General features: G+C 29.9%; 3 protein-coding genes across 3 annotated transcripts in view; 2 read left to right on the top strand and 1 right to left on the bottom strand.

Annotated features, from left to right (window-relative positions):
- On the bottom strand, positions 1-6,104 carry prel (preli-like). The gene has a single exon (XM_016059963.5). The coding sequence runs from the start codon at positions 5,828-5,830 to the stop codon at positions 5,195-5,197; it is 636 nt and encodes a 211-aa protein (XP_015915449.2). The 5' UTR covers positions 5,831-6,104; the 3' UTR covers positions 1-5,194.
- Positions 6,105-6,267: 163 nt separating this feature from the next.
- Cog2 (conserved oligomeric Golgi complex subunit 2) lies at positions 6,268-8,693 on the top strand. Its single transcript, XM_016059962.5, has one exon. It carries the CDS (start codon positions 6,406-6,408, stop codon positions 8,437-8,439), a length of 2,034 nt encoding a protein of 677 aa, XP_015915448.3. The 5' UTR covers positions 6,268-6,405; the 3' UTR covers positions 8,440-8,693.
- A 9,012-nt stretch (positions 8,694-17,705) lies between these two features.
- LOC107445539 (lysozyme C) overlaps positions 17,706-20,991 on the top strand; it is an 18,051-nt gene continuing 14,765 nt past the window's right edge. Inside the window, exons 1-2 of the mRNA XM_071181716.2 lie at positions 17,706-17,889; positions 19,995-20,118. Of these exons, the coding sequence (XP_071037817.2) occupies positions 17,842-17,889; positions 19,995-20,118 (172 nt within the window). The 5' untranslated portion in view covers positions 17,706-17,841. The remainder of the gene's footprint in view (positions 17,890-19,994; positions 20,119-20,991) is intronic.

The following is a 20,991-nucleotide window of genomic DNA, read 5'->3' as shown; positions in this document are numbered from 1 at the left end:
TTACTTTTAAACAAATTTATTCTTGTAGTTTTGCAAACATCATCGAACAAATCTGTAATTCGGGTGATAAAACTATCAATTATACACATGTATTCCTGTATAAATATAGCACCACTTACTAAGTGTAGTTCTGTTAAAAACAAATTTGAGAAGAAAAAGTAAAAAAACAGGGCTATATGCAGTGACTTAGATATGGGAGTGATTTGAGGTACAAAATATCTTCTGAAGTTAAAAAAAATCTAGTTTAAAAATAGGCCACAATACAGTGCTCACACTCATGAGTGGAATTATCATCCAAGTTCTAAAATTTGACAATTCTAACCTTATTATTAGTATTAAATTTGGATTAAAATAGCTTAACTTACTTTAAGAAAATACTAAGTCGTAGATATTGAATTAATGGACTTAACCAATTATTTGAATAAAAACTTTCAATTACAATCATAATAAACAAAAGCCACAGCACAGTAATACAAGGGAACCGATTATCCGGAACGATCGGGACCATCGCTATTCCGGATAACTGATTTTTCCGGTTTTCTGAATCGCTACAAAAAGTCGTTTTCTTATTGTTAAACCCAACTAAAAAAATAACAAAAATATTTGGAAATAATCTTAAAAAGAAGAAAAAATGATGAAGTAATACACTAATAATTATTTCCAAAATGATGGTAAAGTAAAAATCTTTCAAAAAAGGAAGAAAAATCCTAAAATCTTAAGAGGAAAAAAAATTTTTTTTTTTTAAATTGCGGGATAATTTATCGAATTTTGTTCCGGTTTTTTAGTTTTCCGGTCTTCTGATTTCCGGATAACGGATTCTGTACTGTAGTTTCAAGGACGTACGAACTTAATATAATTTGTAACCATTTTTAAATGCATTTGAACTTGTATGGAAGAATAAAAATTATTTCATTAACGACTGAAAATTTGAACAAGATATAAATATATATATATATAGGGAGAGCGTGAACTAATAGTAGGAATGGAAAAAAAAAAGGAGTGTGGTCTCAGATAACTATAAAAGTGTAAATTTGGATACGTGGGCCACAGGTGCTACCACGTAATGTCCTTTATTGAATTTATCTCATACAGCGAATATAAAATATTTAAATGTGAGCAAAACTATTTTTTGTTTAAATAAAGCTGTAAGTTAGAAATTATCACTGATGTTGCTTTTAAAATACATGAACAACTGAATCACTTATCGTAAAATTTAAAACGAAGACACATGCTTAACCAGTCAGAAAATTCTATTTCGTTTCTCGCTCATCCCTATCTAATTAATGAATAAATATTTGAAAAAACTACATCATCATCAAGTTTCATCCACTACAAGTTCAAAAAAAAAATGTATTTGAACTTGGGTGAATAAATAAAAAGTATTTTAATAACGATTGAAAATTTGAACATGGTATAGGGAGAATGTAAACTAATACTAGGAATTAATTTTTTTAATCTCAAATGGGAACTAGCAATAAATTTTAATTTTATAAGAAGATTTTAGCCATAAAATTATATGAAAATTATAGATACACTGCAAGCGCTAAAAATAATTAAAACAAATATTTGTGTTTATACTAATAAATTCCAAAATTTTTAAATATTTGGAAAAAAAAGAAATTGTTATAGGGGAAAAAAAAACCTAAGTGAATTAAAACTAGGAAGGAAAAAAAAAATTACGATTCTAACTTTTAAAGTTTCAATAAAAATCCATCAAGCAAGTACAGTGAAACACAGATTAAACAATGTTTTCTGCTACCAAAAGATGTTCACATTTTAAATGTTGCAGAGCTTTAGAATCTCTAATAACTGAAATACTATATTCAAAATAACATAACAGCATAATACATTCTATAGAGTACAATAGTCTTTCATTTATTTTTAATAGCATTTAATAAATTTTAATTTTCAATGGAACAAAATCATTGTGTATTGCATTATAAATATATTTTTCCAACAATAAAACATAAATTAAAAATAGTTTTTACGAAATCTATTATCAATGCATTAATAAAGTTATAAGGTATAAAGTTATACACAGACTGAAATAAATCATTTCCTTACAGAGAATACAATGGAATGTAAGAATAATTAATTATTTAAACATGAACCAAATAATTTATGTAATTAAAAGGAAGAGGCTTAAAATCAACTTTAGAAAGGTAAGAATTTGATAGATAAACTGGGAAAAAAATTAAGTGATTTAAAGAAGAAAAGTTTATTTGAAAAAAAAACATTTTCAACAAGTTTAGTAAATTAAACTCAAGTCTTGCATAATTTAATAATTGGTTTACATAAACCAATTCAATGAATTAAGTTTAGTTACTACTAACTGATTAGGACAAAGTTCATTCTTTTAACAGAAAAAAATAGCTGTAAAAAGCATTTCATATTATTATAATATCATGGTATATTAATAATTTGAAACAATAACATCAAATTATTGAAATTAATTAATTTAAAATTATGTTAACTTTCTTACATATAGCAATTACACACCTATAGTCTGGCATCCAAAATAATAATAATAATTTCTTTTAAAAAGCAAGTAATTTTTATTTAAATATATCTGTAACTTGATTATGTTTTTACAGAAAAATCAAGCAAAATTTCAACAATAGTTTTTCTACAATAATCTTGAATCAGCCCTAGATTTTACTTATTATTAAATGAAGATATAGATTCCTAACATGCCTTCAGTTTTTTTTCTTCTTCCTTTTATCAAACTTAGTGCCATGCGCTATATGTACTAAATTTTCATAATCTTTTTTTTCTTAGGCAGTACAAAACTTATTGAAATCTATACTAAGTACTAAGGTATCATCAAAAAAGCTGATGCTATCAAATCACGTATTGATTTTAAAAATTACAGGTGAAAGTGGAGAATAATTTGGTCCTTTATTTTGTCATGTAAAAAACTCATTAACTATGATTAAAAAGACAATCATAATTAAATTGATTTTGTAACATCTGTGCTCTAAAAATATACGCAAACTAACATGAAATAGATCAAAAATTGGTTCCTTTCTTCAATGAGACCATTTTTCTCCTTATCTTTTGACATATAACATAATTTCAAATACAATATAAATCTATATATAAGTCTTACCATTGACAAAATCTAAAAAATGTTTATTTAATTGCAATCGACAATTTTCAAATAACGATTCATTTCAAAGGATTTCTAACGTTTTGAACTTTTAGATACAGTTGTAAGTTAAAAAGCACAAATAAAATAAAACCACACAAACAAACATTTGTGCATTTTTCACTAAGTTTAGCTCCATCCATAGATGGCACATAATTACTCACATTTTCATTACTTGGATACTTAGCACTTTTCTTTAAAATATTAAAACTACTTTACTGATTATTAATCCTTTAACTGTTATCTTGCAGCCAATTAATTTAATTTTTTAAAACAATTAAACATTTATCATCATTCTCAGTAAATAACTAGAGCATTTCAATTATATTAAGAATGTTTAAACTGGTGAAAAAGTTTTTTTTTCTTTTTCTTTTAAATAAAATAGGAACTAAAAAAATACCCATGCAACGAAAAGTCTATTAGCAAACTACAGTGAATTAAATCTGAAATATTTTTTCAACTAGCAAAAACATATTATTTTTAATGTACCCAGGGGTCTGTCTAGGTTTTTCTGTGAGGTACCTATTTTATGAAAATTTAGACATAATTTGTGAAGATTAAAAATTATATTAAAAAATCAACACAAAAATGTAGTAAAAATATGGATTTATCGCTTACGTGATACAAAAACAAAATTTTAGGAATAAGTATAAGTAGAACATGTCTACCGTTTTTTCCAAGAGTTGAATTTGTGAAGGTACCACTAAACGGTAGTAAATTTGGCCCTGACAGACCCCTGGTACCTTAAAACTAACATATTCAAAATAGATCAAAAATAGAATAAAATATATTTTTGTTAACACATCAACACAAGATTATATTATTTAAACTAATACAGAGCTAACTAACTGAAGATATCAATAATAGTGAACAATAATTCTGCCATCATTTTTAAAACTTATTAACTCACAGTACATCATTTAAGCAAATTAAAACTGAGAAGAACACTTTTCACCAAACATGTATTAGTACCTAGATTATTTAACAAAATAAATACATTAGAAAGTATTAAAAATTTTTAACCATCAGTAAACTCACCATGTCTTTGGGAATAAAGATGAAATCATTAAAAAGCAAAATTTTTTCAATTTTATAAACTAAAAAACAGATAAATTTAATCTTATCATTATAAATTAGATTTATCATTAAATTCATGTCTTAAGCAATTTATAATAGAAGACAAATGAAATCGTTACAAAACATTAACAAATAAACTTACAAAATTGAAAAATAAACAAATATTTTAGAAATTAATAAGTTCAGTTGTTTGAGCCCTGTTTATAAGCTCTAGCTGCATAAGACTTAGACAAAAACAAAACACTAAAAATTAATCAACAAAACAAATGCCTTATTAGAATATTGCAAATTTTAAACCATTATTAACTTATCATAAATTTGAAATTAAAAAAAAAGCATAACATTGAATAACATTAATCTTTTAATATATACTTGAAGATCAACACAAATAGTTTTAAGTATGATCATAAAATTCATAGATAATTATTTTCAAACTATTATTAAATTAAAACTTAAGCAAAATAAAAACAAGGCCAGCAGAATCATTGCATAACATTAATATTTTAATAAACTTGAAGATGAACACATATAGTTTAAAGCATAATCATAAAATTCATAGATAATTATTTTCAAACTATTATTGAATTAAAATTTTAAGCAAATTAAAAATAAGGCAAGTGGAATCATAGAATTACATTAACTAATTAGATTACCAACTGAAGATGGACAAATCATTAAACAACATTCATATTTTAATTAACTTGAAGATGGACAGTTTAAAGTATGATCATAATATTCATAAATAATTATTTTCATAAACTCATAGATAATTATTTTAATAAACTTGAAGATGTTTATGGAAGATATAGTTTATAAAATAAACATAAAATTCGTAATTATTTTCAAACTATTATTGAATTAAAACTTTAAGCAAATTAAAAATAAGGCAAGCGGAATCAATGCATAACATTAACTAATTAGATAACAAACAGAAGATAAACAAACATATTTTAGGAATAGTGGGTCATTTTAACCCTGTTTATCAGCTCCAGCTGCATAAGCAGCAGCAAATAGTGGAACAGTTTTAGATGCAGCAATATCTTTAGCCTTCCTAGCCTTTTCACATATTTTCTCTTTATCTAAGAAAGAAGATGGTTTGATTTCTACAGCCACTGATGAAGGATATTTCTGAGCGAGAACAAATTCCAGTCCTTTACAAGTTTTTTGCACATTCTTTTGAAACCTGTGAATAAGATACGATTCAAATAAGCTAGGCAGATACAGTCTCGTTCGTTCAATCCAGGCTTTACGCTCCACTGCAAAACTACTTTTCTCTCTTTCTTTGTAAAAACACAGCTCTTTAATGCGGGCAACAGAAGTTCCAATGTTCCAGGTACATGTTCTGATTGTTTTATTGACTGGATCGATGAAAGATTCTTCGATAATAGGTTCGTTTTTTATAGCTATGTTGTACCCAAAAGAAGTAAATCTTACAGTTTTGGTTAGAAGTCTCATTGTATGTAATATCCCATCTTCGACCTTGCGGTACAAAACATCTTCGGTTCTTACGTGTTTACTAAATGGATTTGGATAGCGAAACCAAAACACTTCCGCTATTTGATGCCAAGAGTAATGAAAAATATCTTCACCTTCGAAGAATTTCATTTTTCAACTAAGTTGTATATTGTAAACACCTTGAAATGATTTAGTTATAGTTAGTAGAGCGCAGCTACAGTAAATAAATGCAAATTGATGTAAAGTAGATCATTTTACAGCGAAAAAAGAAATTGATACGAATAAGAATACCAATAAAGGAAAAAGTTATTACATACACGACCTACAGAACCGGTGCTGGAAGAATACACGAGAAAAGAAGATAGAACAAGATTAGATCGTAAATAAAAGAAATTTCCGGATTGCCTACGAGCAGCTGTTGCCACAACTGATTTTTAACCTAAAAAACTAAATATGGAAGTAATGTTTCTTAAAAATTTTAAAATGTTGAAGGAATATTCTCTTTTTTAAAGAACATTTTAATGCTCAAAAATATTATTAACTCTTTTCGATTGAGTTTTTAATTAATCCAGTCATAATCAGAAGCAATACATCTTTTCTTATTACCAAAGCTGATCAAACAAAAAGTGGCAGACGATAGTGACGAGCACAGAGAAAATAAACAAACAAGCCTAGTAATTTTGTAATTTTTTAGATTTGTTTAAAAATAAAAGCAATTTACAAAAATGGATGCTCTATTGAGCTCAAAACCAATGCCTCTTTGTTTTAACAAAGAAGATTTCTTAGAAAACGATTTTTGTGTTGATAAATTTGTCAGTGATTGTCGTAAACATGCCTCGTTAGAAACTATGCGAGAAGATCTTGGTTTGTATCATAAAATACTATGCACGTCTATGATCGAATTAATAAATAAAGACTATGCCGACTTCGTGAATTTATCAAGCAATTTAGTTGGTTTAGATAAATCCATCAAGAGTTTAACTGCACCTCTCGAAAATTTGAAAAATGAAGTAGAAAAAATCAAAACCAATTTAGAGGGAACTTTAAAATCCGCACAATCAATGTTTGATGAAAGAAAGAGCACACATAAATCAAAAGTTCTTGTTCGGCACATATCAAGTGTTTTAGAAGGACTTGAAAAAATCGATTCCCTGCAAAACTCCGCTTTTCAAGCAGATAGTGTCTTAAAACAGATTGAGATATTAGAAAAAGTTGCTGTAGCTTTCAATTCAGTTCAATTTCACATGAATCAGTTGTCAGAGGTTAAAAAATTGGATCATAAAAGAGCTGAGGTACTAACAGTATCATCAAGTATTGAAACACGGTTAGAAAGTTTATTCCTTGAATGCCTCTCGAGTCATGAACAAGAGAAAATATCTAGAATTCTTCACACGTACGCCATCATGGGCAAAGAGAATATAGTTGAAAACTGTTTTTCTAAGTCCGTTGTAAGACCATTTATGAGGAAAGTCATTACCCAAGGTAATCTTTCCAGAAACGGTTTGATAAAACTTTATAAGGACATTTTAAGTTTCATACCAGACCATTGCTCTGATCTGCTAACTGTCACCTGCAATAAAACCAGACATTTTGAAGTTGTTCCCGGTTACGACTTTTTAGTGAATGCTGTATGGCCTGAAATCATGTTATGTTTTGATTATTTAGATTCTGTAACATTGTATTCACCGGGTGACCCTAAACTCTTCCATCAAAATTACACATCCACTATGAACTTCTTGCATCAATTTGAACAATATTGCATTGAAAATGCCACTATTAATAAATTGAGAAATCATTCTTCCTATTATGAATTTCTTAAAAAATGGAATTTGGATCTATATTTTCAAGTTAGATTTCAAGAAATAGCTGGTGCGTTTGAAACCTCATTGTTAAAACCCTTTGATAAGTCTGAAAATGATAAGTTGCCTTATCTTTTAGATATAACTTGTTCTCTCTGGGCTAATTTATGTTTGTGTTGGGATGATAATGTATTCTTATCTCCATTGAAGAGTCAATTCTTTATGCTTTCGTTGCAATTATTATCGCGATACTGCAATTTAAGTTTTAGTGCTCTCATACAAGAAACTGAAAAATGTCTTGAAATTGCTATGCTAATGAAAGATATTGAAGTATTAAGAAAGGAATTTAAACGATATCTTTCTGCTACCATTTTGCCTAAAATAAATGTCGAATCAATGAATTCAACTATTGACGAAGCCTTTCAAGATGGAATAGACCTTCTCTCTAAAATTCCACTAAAAGCTGCAGATTGTGTGGTATTTATTCTCACATCCAGATGCACAGGACACTTAAAACTAATCAGTGATATTCCACGACTTTATCGACGAACAAACCGTGAAATGCCCGTAAAGCCTTCGCCTTATGTTTCTCTTGTGTTTGCACCTTTAAATGAATTTTTGGAAGGAACTAAAGCTATTCTTTCCAAGGAATGGACAGATTTTTGTAAACTGGAAGTTACTCATGGAATTGTTAGTCAGTGTACGGCTATCGTACAAGATGTTTTAACATCAATTAAAAAAATGGAAGATAGCTTAAAAATTTTGAAAAGAGCTAGGGATAAACCTTCAGGACAGAGTACTGGCAGTGGAGTGACTGATGATGATAAAATCCGGCGTCAGCTAGCGATTGATGTTCAACATTTAAAAGAGATAGTATCAAATTTAGGAATAAAATCAGATAAAATTATTAGCTTAGAAGAATTATCTAAGCTTGTTTTAAATGCTGAGAGAGTTTCATAGAAGTGTAATTCAAAATATAAATTATTATATATTTGCTAATAATTATATTTAAATAAACTTTGTGTGCTACCGTACACTATCTAATAAGCATTAAATTATTATAAAATATTTATGTTATTTTTAAGTGTGTTTAAAAAAATATGCATGTTATATTTTTCTAATGAATAGACTTTAGAATAATTGTTAAATATATAAATTTTTTTGCTATTCTGAATTGTTTGCATATAAAATAAAGAAAAAGTTATTATAATGAATTGGTATCATAATTTTAATACTATGATGTTCAAATAATTAAATCTTGTGGGGGTAGTATAAATTATGTGCTATTGTTTTGTCGTCTAGGTTGTACGTAAAGGAGTGGGGGTGTGGACAGTAATCCTAGATCCAAGTTGAAATTCCTGACTTAGAAGTGTTGTGTTTTTTTAATGCTGAGAAGTACTTATTATCGATCTGTAATAAATAATAATATAAATCAGTAAATATTTTGTTTTTATTAGAAATAAACTCTAATGAAACAAAATTAATATATATATTTGCTTGGAAATTATGAAAATAGATATTTCAAAAATCAAAGTGTAAACTACCATACTAAAAACTGGAAAATGCTGGCAGGAAAAAGGTTAGCCTGGAAAAAAAACTTCTTGAGAAGGCTAAGACCCACCCTGGACTGTTGAGCCATTGATGATGACCATAATGGAACTACCATTTTGAAAATTGCCATTTCAAAGAAAAACATTGAATCCAGGACTAAAATTACTAGTCAATGGGGTATAGGAATCGGCAAAAAATAAATGTTATAAATGCTGTGAGAGTATCGTATATAATCAGTTCTTGAAAACTGAAAGGATAAGTTTTTTTTTGAGAAAAGGGTGTGTTAAAAATAGTCTTGGTCTTGCTTGTCATTGTATTATTAATTAAAGCTAAAGTTACGACACATAAATTAAGAGGTAAGTATTTGAAGGATTTAAAACAGCAAATAAGTTAATTGCTTTTAAGTCTATCAAATTTGATGGGTACAAATCTGTGAGGGTCTGTCAACAAACGCAATTTCAAATATCCCTATTACTGTGAGTTAACAATAATCAAATATTTAGAGACGCACATAACTAATATTTAAGCTAGCCACTACGAATAATATATAATTTGCCCATTTGATAACGCTTTCACATGTGATTGTGAACATTGATGAAACTCGTGAAACATTGATGTTATTTTAAAGGAAAGGAACATATTTTTGATAAGCTTAATTTCTTAAAAGAAAAAAAAGCATTATACACTTCACAAAATAATAATTTGATAATTTTTAGCATTTCTTAAATTAGATATTTGCTATCGAGAAGAGCATAGAAAGTTGAATTAAATGAACAAATTCAGAAAAAAAAATGTTTTAGAATAACAAACTGGCCTGTGTAAGCATGAATGGTTAATGTAAGTCAATATTCAAAACCATTTTAAATGTAGGTATATATTAACTTCTCAAGCAGAGTTCAGTTCCTTAAAGTAGTGACTACTTTAAGGAAGTGTGACTACAAAAGTAGTTTGAAGTCACTACTTTTAAAACAAAGTAGTTGTAGTTAATTACATTTGTAAGAAAGTAATTGTAGCAGACTACAAATGTAATTTACTTTTTTCGATCACTGCTCAGGTTTAAAGAAACGACAGCATTGCTGCTAGTTTCATAAAGCAGATAAATACATATTTCTTTTTTCTACCATATTAAATTTTTTTGTTAAAATATGTAGGGATATATATGTTCCAGTTTTTTTTTTTTTTCATTCATTAAAAAATTTCTTCAATCATAATTGTATATTGTGGTATAATTTTTTTAATTTGCTTTAATATTTCCAGAAGTATTAAAATTTATTTATAAAAGGTTAAAGTTTACAATAACGACTTCATACTTTAGACTGATCAGCTGACTGAACTATTAGGACTGTATTTAACAAATCGGGAACACAATCAATATTTTAAGTTCTTAAATTTAAATATGTCGAAAAAGAGATATGTTTTACACACACACACAAACATATATATATATATATATATATATATATATAGTCAAACCCCGCTATAGTGAACATGGTTTATAGTGAACTCCCGGATATAGTGAACCAAAAAAGTGAGGAAGTTGGATATAATGAACTTTTTTCTGTCTTCGACTGTGTTTTTTCTTTATTTTTTTTATATTTTCAGGGAATATAAACTATCCAAATCTGAAGTTTGTAACATATGGAAAAGTAGGCAATTAATAATTTCTGCTCATGAAAAAAATTTAGATGACAGAATAAGTTGAGAAAAGTAGATCACGAGGATGATGAAGAAGCATTACTGAAGTGGTTCACCATTCGAAGAAGCCGCAATTTTCCTGTATCTGGACAAATGTGGATGAATTTGCTAAATGTTTTTATGAGACTACTTTCATGTGCTCGAAAGGCTGGTTAGACAGGTTTAAAAAACGGAATAACAGAAATTTGGGAAAAATTATCTGAGAGTCGGGAAATGTTTCCATAACTGATGTTGAGGATTGCTCATCAGCTAAAGATTACTAATTTTTTTTTGCACGCAAGACGAAGAGTAATGAAAAATAACACATTTTTTGCTACTACATAATATTTTTCAATCATTTATTTGAATAATGTGCAATAAAAGGGAAATTATCTGCGTAACGGATATAGTGAACACCCGGTTATAGTGAACCGAAATTTCGATCCCTTGAAGGTTCACTATAGCGGGGTTTGACTGTATATATATATATATATTTATATATATATATATTTTTAAATTTACTTTCAAAATCCCACCCCTGATTGTTTAGAAATTTAGTATCTATTCTTCAAGCTCAGAAAATTGCATCTTATTATGGGAAATTTCATTGTTGGATTAAAAATTAGCAATTTTTGTGTGCACTGTTATCATTTTCAAGATTTGATAATTGGAGAGATTAATTGAAGATGTTCAATGATATACGGAAACACTACATTTTTTCAGTTATTTTTCAGATATTAGTATAAAATATTAAGTTAGTCTTTAAATGAGAAAGAGTTCAATAAAAAAAATATCAACATCCTGATATAGTTTTACTATCTGCACCTATTTTTCTAAAAAACAAGAAACTACCACATAACATGTTTCACATCAGTAAAGAAATATATTAATTCTGTTAGAAAATGTATATGTAAGGAAATATAGTGGCGGTTTATTTATTTTGGCATTTTGTTTTTAGCACGTTGTGAGGCTTGAAGGGATAAATATTTAAATTGAATCATTTTTTTTTTAATTTCACATTACTTTAAGCACTTCAATTTTAATTGGATTTTAAGATCAATATTTTTAAAACGTTTCCAAAGAAAAAAAATTCCTGTTTTAAAAATCAAGAAAAATAAATAAATAAGATTATTTAAATAATAAAATAAAAAGCAAATAAAGATTAGTAAAACTAAAAGAGAAAAAATAAGGTACATCATTTTCAAGCAATGTGTGGGAAAAGATTTCCCGTGGGGAATCTGTGGTTTCAATTCAACATTTAAGAAATAATAACTTCTGTTAGCATCATGTACAGAGCTCCAATAAAATTCGAGCACTTTAGCATCTCACATACTAAACTAAACTCAGCGGCGCGACAGCCCATAGAGGGCCAAGGCCTACTGTGCCCATCTCAGTTTTCTTGACCTTGGGCTCTGGGGTGCATGAGCAGATGTTCCGGTCAGGTGGTCAACCGAACGCGGAACCCCCAGTGTTTAGTTCCCAAGCATGCTTGGTACTCATTTATCGACCCACTGAAGGGATGAAAGGCTGAGTCAACCTTGCCCGGCCCGAGGATCGAACCAGGGACCTGTGGCACGACAGCGCGAAGCGCTACCGCTCAGCCACCGGGCGTCAGCATCTCACATAGTAATCGATTTGCGATCTGGTGATGAAATAGGATACCAGTTTGTGGAACTAAGAAGATAATAGTTCAACCAATTTCTTTATTGTCACCATTTTAGTTTTGAACTCTGTGAGGAAACTTTTCAAAAAATGGTCGAAATCGTAACTTACAATAAATTCCATTTGGACCATAAATTCTGTTTGCAATAGTCAGAAAACGATTTAAGTTTGTATTGTTATCTAGTACAGAATTCCAAATAAAATTTAAACACACTAGCTAGTTGGAAAATGTCCAAAATGCTTAGTGACTGTTAGTTCCCTTTGATGAGAAATTCTATTCGTAGCTATCAGGAAACGATTGAGCGAACATCCTCTACATAGTTTCAGTAAAGATTAGAGCACTCTTGCTTGTCGGAAAGTAGTCGAAAATTGTAATTGCAATTCCATCCTCACAGTCACAAAAGCGAGAGAATTAAATTGCAGGTTAGGAAAAATTTAACTCTCAATTAGTTCGGTTTAAAATAAAGTTTTTTTTTTTTCCAGAGTGCTTAAAAGTGCTGGAGCATGTGTATTATTAAGATATCTTTTGTTTAAATAATTTTTAACAAAATAGCTGCCTATAGAACATATTTTATTGCATCTTTTATCATAAAAATCAGGTTCGTCTACTTGATTAATCAAAATGTATAAACTGAATGAAATTACATAACGAAAATTACGTTACTAAAAATACTTTAAACTGAGCTGAGGAAAGTAAAGCAAATAGTCAATCTTTCAATAATCGATTAAATTTTTCAAAGAAAGAAATAAAACTCTTTTTATAAAATTTGCGTAATCTTCTTAAGTGCATATTAAATGAAGTGTTTAGGAAAATTTATCAAGTGAGCATATCCTGAAACTAAGCAAAAATAATGAGAAAAGAATATCAGAATTTCAAGAAAATTTATAAATTTGAATCCGAGCTTTATCCAAGACCAAAGATACATTCCTTGCTTAATTCAGTAAGTGGTTACAACCTGGTTCTCATGACAACATTTCCATGATGAAAAAAAAAAAAAAAAAAATTCCCCCGTAATAATTCGTTTTCTAATCACGGACTGCAATTTTTTGTGAAGTAACACAAAATACATAAATCATTTAAACTCAACCCAAAGTTTGACTATTGTTTTTAAGTTGGCTCTATATTTCACATTGTTACAATTTTAGTGTCGACTACATTTAAGACTTGTTATAAAACACACTATACTAAATAGACAAATAATAAAAAAATGCAGGCGTAAATTTTCATTTTTAGATAAAGGGGGTTCGAAAAATTGGATTATGTTCCTGGATCCAACTGAGCTATAGCTAGATCCTGCTATAGATATGTTCTTTCAAAAGCTTTACAAATAACATAGAAGTTTATATTTTATGCTAAAATTTTTGCAAAATAGTTTTGAATTAAGTTTATATTTTACAACCTAACACATTTCTAATTTTTTGTATACTGTTTCTACAATAAAACGCTCTCGCAACCGGCAATTGTCAGCCAAAGGGGTCATAGAGGTTCAGGCACCTCAATTATGCAACTACGATATGATGGTGGTACACAGAGGGGTGCAACCTTATGTTATTGGGTGAGGGGAAATTCCAATTTTGACCCAGTCATAAATTAGAGCCTACAATTATTTTTACATATTATAATAAAGGGACCTCAAAAACGACATAAAATATTTATATTTTTTGGGGACTTATGCTGTAAGCTATAAATAGCATAGTTGAGCCGCAATAGCTCAGGGGATAGTGCATTCGCCTTCCAATGAGGTGGACCGGGGTTCGATCCCGGCGATGGCTGGTTGATACGAATTCCTCATCCGGCTTGCACCAACCACAGTGCTGACGTGAAATATCCTCAGTGGTAGACGGATCATGGGTTAGAGTCCCCTTGTCGTCAGGCTAACCGTGGGAGGTTCTCTTGGTCTTCCTCTTCATGTAACGCAAATGCGGGTTAGTTATGTTAATCGAAAGTCCTCCACGAAGGCAAATTTTTCCCAATACTTGATCCAAGAGTTTTCTTGTCTTCTGGATTGGGTTCAAAATTACAAGGTTACGTAGTTGAACATTAGTAGTCGTAAACTCAAAAATCTGGTCGGCTGTTCAATGACGGTTATATATATATATATATATATATATATATATATATATATATATATATAAAAGAAAAAAAAAACATAGTTGTAAACTTTTCCTATATTGTTGAGAAAATTTTTATTTTTAGATTTTAAGTGTTGGCAAAATCAATACTTTGATATTTTATTAAGTGTTTAATAAATTTGATTTAAAATGATCATCATTATACCTTATCAATTTAATCATATATATATAAAGTATCTAGTAATCAATGATGTGCTTAAGAAATTTATGAAGGCAGTTTAGAAATTAAGCATAATTAGTGAGCTATAAAAATCAACAACTAAGCATATTTTTTAAGTTTAATCGCCTTCAACCTTTTGCAATCCGAGAACAGCTCCATGTATTAGAGAAAGGTAAAGAAATTCAAAAGCAGGAGGCGAATGGGACTAAAAGGTATTAAATATTTTCTGTTGTGGAATTTTGTTCTCTGATTGAATTAAACGAACAACTGTTTCAACTAAACATCCATAACGTGTTCACAGTTTGAAAAAATACTATGTTTGCAAGTTTTTCTGATGAAACTGACTTGCATGTATTCGGAAATAAAAGTCTCATGAAGAATGATTGGCAATGAAAGGATTAGATTTCTTTAAGGCAAAATAGTGAAATGACTACCTTAAACTATACTAAAGTATGCTTTTTTTTTATAGCTATTTAAAAGAAAAATAAACGTTAAATAATTTCACTTGCGTTTCTTAAAAAAAAATAATAATAACAAAAGTGAGAATATGAAATTTTTGCAAGTATGCCGAACGGCTAGACAATGTTTGCGGAGTATCTAACCCCACAGCGACCTCCTTTCCCACCATCCCTGGTGGTACATTGCAGCCGCCTTTACTTTTCAGACAAGCCGGTGTTCATCTATCTCAGGGGTTTCCAACTGGCTGCCAGGGGGCCGCATCCGGTTTTAATACCAACCTTTTTAAAGTTTTATATCTTAACAATTTGATATCTGTTGCACATTAATTGTTTAATGCATAGGTGCACATTAAAGTTATTGTAGCCCGAATTTTTATTATTTATTTAACATGTTTAAAAATATTATTAATAACAATTAAATATTTTTAAGAATCTACTTCTTGTTTTAATTTGTAATTCAATACTTTTGTTTTGTACAACTTGGTAAAAATCTGACAGTAATATTTAATGTTCCTTCAAGCATAAAAGAGTCCGACATAAAATTTTGATAAAGTTGCGGCCCGACATTTTATTTGTGTTTTTAATTGTGGCCCCCCGGCCCCATATAAGTTGGAAACCCATGATATCTGATGGTAGGATTTTTAAATAAAGAGTTCGAAAAACTAGCGATTTTTTCTTTTACTTATTTTTTGTTTTATTTTATAACCGTCGTTGAACAGCTAACCCAATTTTTGGGTTCACGACTACTAAAGTTCAACTAGGTAATTTTGAACCCAACCCAGGAGACAAGGAAACTCCTGGATCAAGTTCTGGGAGAAATTTGAATACGTGGAGGACTTTTGATGAAATAACTGCCTTTGCGTTACATGAAAAGGAAGACCACTAGAACCTCCCACGGTCAGCCTGACTGCAAGGGAACTCTAACCCATGATCCGTCTACCACTGAGGATAGTTCCGTGGTCGGTGCGAGCCGGGTGCGGAATTCGTATCAACCAGTTATCGCTGGGATTCGAACCCGGTTCACCTTATTGGAAGGCGAACTCTCTATCCCCTGAACCCTTGCGGCTCAATTGTTTCTTTTAAGAAGAAACTTAATATAAGTAGATTCGTTACTGGAGTTAGCCTCGGAACATTTTCTAGGATCTTTGGATGTTTACTTTTTGCGCATCCCTTAGGAAGACAAATCCCTAAGGATCCCAATATATTTTTCATCTTTAAAAACGAACAACTTAAGTTTTTCTTTATCTTATTATCAATTTTATTTTTAAATTCTAGATTATTGTTAAATTTTAATCAATCATATATACCAGGTGCAGTACCTTTAAAAATGATGAAGTTTTTGTTTGAGAGCCCACTTTAATAATCATGTTAAAATAGTTCGTGCTCTTATTTTCTAATTCTATGATATTGATTTCTCTGATTAGAAATGCGGTGGAGCTTACTACTTTTAGGAGCTATGCGTAGGGGCTATAAACGATAGGGAAAAGGGGTAAGAAGAAGGGTGACATTTCCCACATTTTGATCAAATAAAAATATTTAAAATCATCGCGTTAGATACTTTTACTTTATTTGCTAAATATTTTTATATCAAAATTTCTATCAAAATAAGCTCACATCTAATGATTATTAATGTTTTGCTTATAAATTCTATCGAAAAACGTAGTTCAAGGTTAAAAATTAAATGTGATCTATAACATGAGCTTTGTTTCTGAATTGCTAGTACAGTACAGAACCCGTTATCCGGAAATCAAGAAACCGGAAAACCGGAACGAAATTCGGTAAATTTTCCCGCCATTTTTAATAAAAGAAAAATTTTTTTCCTCATAAGATTTTAGGGTTTTTCGTTCTTTTTTTAAAGATGTTTACCATACCATCATTTTGGAAATAATAATTAGTATATTGCTTCATCGTTTTTTCTACTTTTTAAGATTATTTACAATTTATTTATTTTTTTTCAGTTGGATTTAACAATAAAAAAAACGGCTTTTTGTAGCGATTCAGAAAACCGGAAAAATCAGTTTTCCGGAATAGCGATGGTCCCGATCGTTCCGGAATAATTATATATAAAAATAATTAAAATAAAAATGCTAATTTTTATCAGCATTGAAAAAAGTTTCTTCGAATAAATTCTGTTTTTGAGTAGTTATTTAACTGATTTGATCATGAGCAAATGATGGTTCTATTTATAAATTTAAATAAAGACTAAGACAGTAATAATGTCTCAAATTGTATTCATCAGGTCCATTCCAATTCATTGGTAATCAATTGTATTCATTGCATTTAATGTCTTCCCTTTCGTAGCTTTCATATATTTCAATTTTTAATCGATATTTCAAAATTTTCCTAAGACCTTAAATTCTGTTTTTGAGTAGTTATTTAACTGATTTGACCATGAGTAAATGATGGTTCGAATTATAAATTTAAATAAAGAATAAAGGCAAGACAAGAATAAGCTTCCAAATTAAATTTCTTAGGCTCTTTCTAATCTTTTCTAAGTTAACAGGCCTGTCTTTTCGTAGCTTTCACATATTTCCGTTTTTAATCGATCTTTCAAAATTTTCCTAAGGCCCGACAACGATCAGGGGTGAAAAACCTCTATAATAGAAACCACTAAAAGAACTTGACAATGAAAATAAAACGGGGTTAGCGGAACATCCGAGAGGACCTCTAGCTCTAAGAAACTAAAGAAAAAACGGGTCACCAACTTCTTTAACGCGGGATGTTATGAAAGAATTTCACCTACTACTGCGATTGAAAGTGTCTGTTAGAATGGTAAGTTCTGTTTATTTTTTTAAAAACGTATTCAATGTTATGCTGGTCTTTAACTAACTTCAATTATATTTTTAATACATTATATTGTTTTACGAATCTTTGCTCAATAATAAGACATAAATAAGCTTTAAAAACCATCACTGTCAAGCCATAAATTATCATTCGTAATGTTTGTGTATGAAATAACTATATTTTTACCGTTTTAACCTCGTTATTTGAAATATTAACTACCGCTACGAATATTTGTCTTTAAAAACATTAAGTTACTAAAAGTTTTATAAAAGTTTTAAGTGCTAATTATCATTATGAAAGTCGAAGCACTCAAAAACCGGAACGCTTAAACGTTTTTTTAAAAAATTAAGTTGATAGAGAAATAATTATTGAAAAGAAAAATAGGAATTAAAAACTTATAATTTTTGAAGAATTTTAGAGGTTCAAGAAAGTTTAAAACTTAAAATTTTTAGTTTAAATATTTTTTAATGCGTTTAAAAATATTTCCTTTCGGGAAACCGGTGTGCACTGCAAAAGTACAGCATTACGAAAATACAATACTGCAAAAATAAAGCATAACAAAAATACAGCATTAAAAAATACATCATTGCTAAAAAAATTGATCAAACTGTTACTACTTTTTACTAAATGAAAACTCTTATTTAAATAGTGGTACAACTTTACTTTTGTTCATTTGGAGTTTAAGTCAAATGTCTGTATTGTTATTTCCATCTTGTCACATTTTGGTAGCCTCTGTTCGGCAACAAAACTAAATTGCAGATGCGCAAGAACTGTATAAAATAAGGCAGAAATTGTTTGTCTAAGCATGAAACATCTTTTTTTTTTCTGTATAAAAGAACATTTGGGCTTCCACTTAAATTTTATCTTAAATAAATACATAAGGCCGTGATAGCCTGGTTAATAGGGCATTGGGCTCATGTCCAAGAGGTCGTGAGTTCGATTTCTCACCGGCCGAAGACTCCCCGAGTACAAAATGGTGACTGGAGCACGCTGAATCTATCGGCGTCACAAAGTCCTCCAAGTTCCTATGATCAATCAATACCTCTGAGTGTACTGGATCGGAGATTAATCGTGCTCTGGTTCAGGTCAAAATTACGATCTACGGATGGATGGTGTGTGAATGTGCCCTACTTGTAAAACGGGCTGTGACATATGTGTGTGGCAGAAGTCGAAAACTTGGCCATAGATGGTGCCACATGAAAACAGGAAGAAGCGCACCCCTCTTGCTTTAAAATAGGCTTAACAGTATTGACAAGTGGCATAAGACAACAAAAACAACAAATGAATACAGAATATTGGAATGAAAAAACAAGGACGAGTGCAATGGAATTCTTGTATCTAGAATTTCGAAATTGATGAAATGCATCACACAAATGAACTACATTATTAGCATATATTTATTTTATTTTATAACCGTCGTTGAACAGTCGACCGAATTTTTGGGTTTACGACTACCAATGTTCAACTCCGTAGCCTTGTAATTTTGAACCCAATCCAGAAGACAAGGGAACTCCTTGATCAAGTAACGGGAGAAATTTGCATTACGTGGAGGGCTTTTTGATGGAGCTAACAATCACTTGCGTTACATGGAGAGGAAGACCACGAGAACCTCCCACGGTTAGACTGACGGCAAGGAGACTCTAACCCATGATCCGTCTACCACTAAGGATATTTCACGTCAACACTATGGTCGGTGCAAACCGGATGCAGAATTCGTATTGGCCAGGCATCGCCGGGATCCAACCCCGGCTCACCTTATTGGAAGGCGAGCTCTATCCCCTGAGCCATAGTGACTCAACATATATTTATTCTAAAATTTCAAGTTTAGTTCCCTTTTAAGGATCATTTTAGAATCAGGCTAACTATTGGTTCCATTTAGGAGTTAACTCTTAAGTGCTCATATTTTTAATGGTCATTATAGTTTTTATAGATTGATGCTTTTTTAGAGTAGAAAAAAATTACCCCGACCATTTTAAATGTTGTTGTAGCTGAATCGTTGAGTCTTGATATTTCTTTTAACAATGAATGATAATATCCTTAAGAAGTTAATTTGTCACTGAATAAAAAAATTTTATTTTGTTTTTCTCTTTTAGATTCGTACAGTAATCTTCCTTACTACTGTCATTTGCTTAGTGGAATGCAAAGTGTTTGACCGATGTGAATTAGGTAGAGAGTTATATGACAAACATGGTTTTCCTTTAGAAGATATTCCTAAATGTAAGTACTACTTAAATTTTTTGAATACAGGATGTTTTGTAAACACCTCCTTTAACATATGCTTTTTGAAATCATTTTTGAAAAAGGAAATAAAAAAGGACACGCATTAAGGTTCGCTAATTAATACTTAAACTAGGAACAAACAGAAACGCTATCGAAATCACACGAATCATTATTGAAGAAGGTGTATCTGGATTAGCTTTACTACCGGCTGTAATATTGAAGTGTTTATAGTAATTGGCTTTCAAAACCTCTCTGTTTTTTCAGGCAATCAAACAGATTTGTTGTTTTATGCACTCGTCCTTCTCAATTGGTGTCCTGCAAGTGACGCAATCGTGGGTAAATCGTAGCATTCGGTTTTGTCACAATTCTGAAGTCAATGTTTTGTCAACAATTCTGAAGTTCAAAACACACGCGTGACGTCAATTAGCGATATCCAATTAAATGCATTCCTAAGGTTGATTCAGTGTGATAATAAACCAAGCCTAATTGCTGTGATATTAACCCACCAAGCACAACCACATGATTAGGGTCAACCATGTGATTTAAATTCACATGGTTGGGTATTCCTAGACATATATATGTATATAGTTAATTATTTTGCTCCTCTTCTCTCTCTTCCCTAACAAATAACTTTTTGATCTTGCTAATTTTTTTTATTGAAAAATAAAGAAATAATTTCTACATTTGTAAGATACGAAAAAAGAATGTTATTTTTTGGAAAAATGATTTTATAAATAAAATTATTTTCAAAACTTTTTTTCACTTTTAAATTTTTAAATTAAAATATAAAATAAATGCTTGAAAAAAATAAGAAAAATAATTAAAAATGAATTTTAACGTTAATTCTGGTTGGGGGGGAGAGGAATAATA

The sequence above is a fragment of the Parasteatoda tepidariorum genome, chromosome 4 (genome assembly GCF_982258835.1).
Source record: "Parasteatoda tepidariorum strain Cologne lab strain chromosome 4, Ptep-v5.0, whole genome shotgun sequence".
In the NCBI taxonomy this organism is placed as follows: domain Eukaryota; kingdom Metazoa; phylum Arthropoda; class Arachnida; order Araneae; family Theridiidae; genus Parasteatoda; species Parasteatoda tepidariorum.
This window is presented reverse-complemented; position numbering and strand designations above follow the sequence as displayed.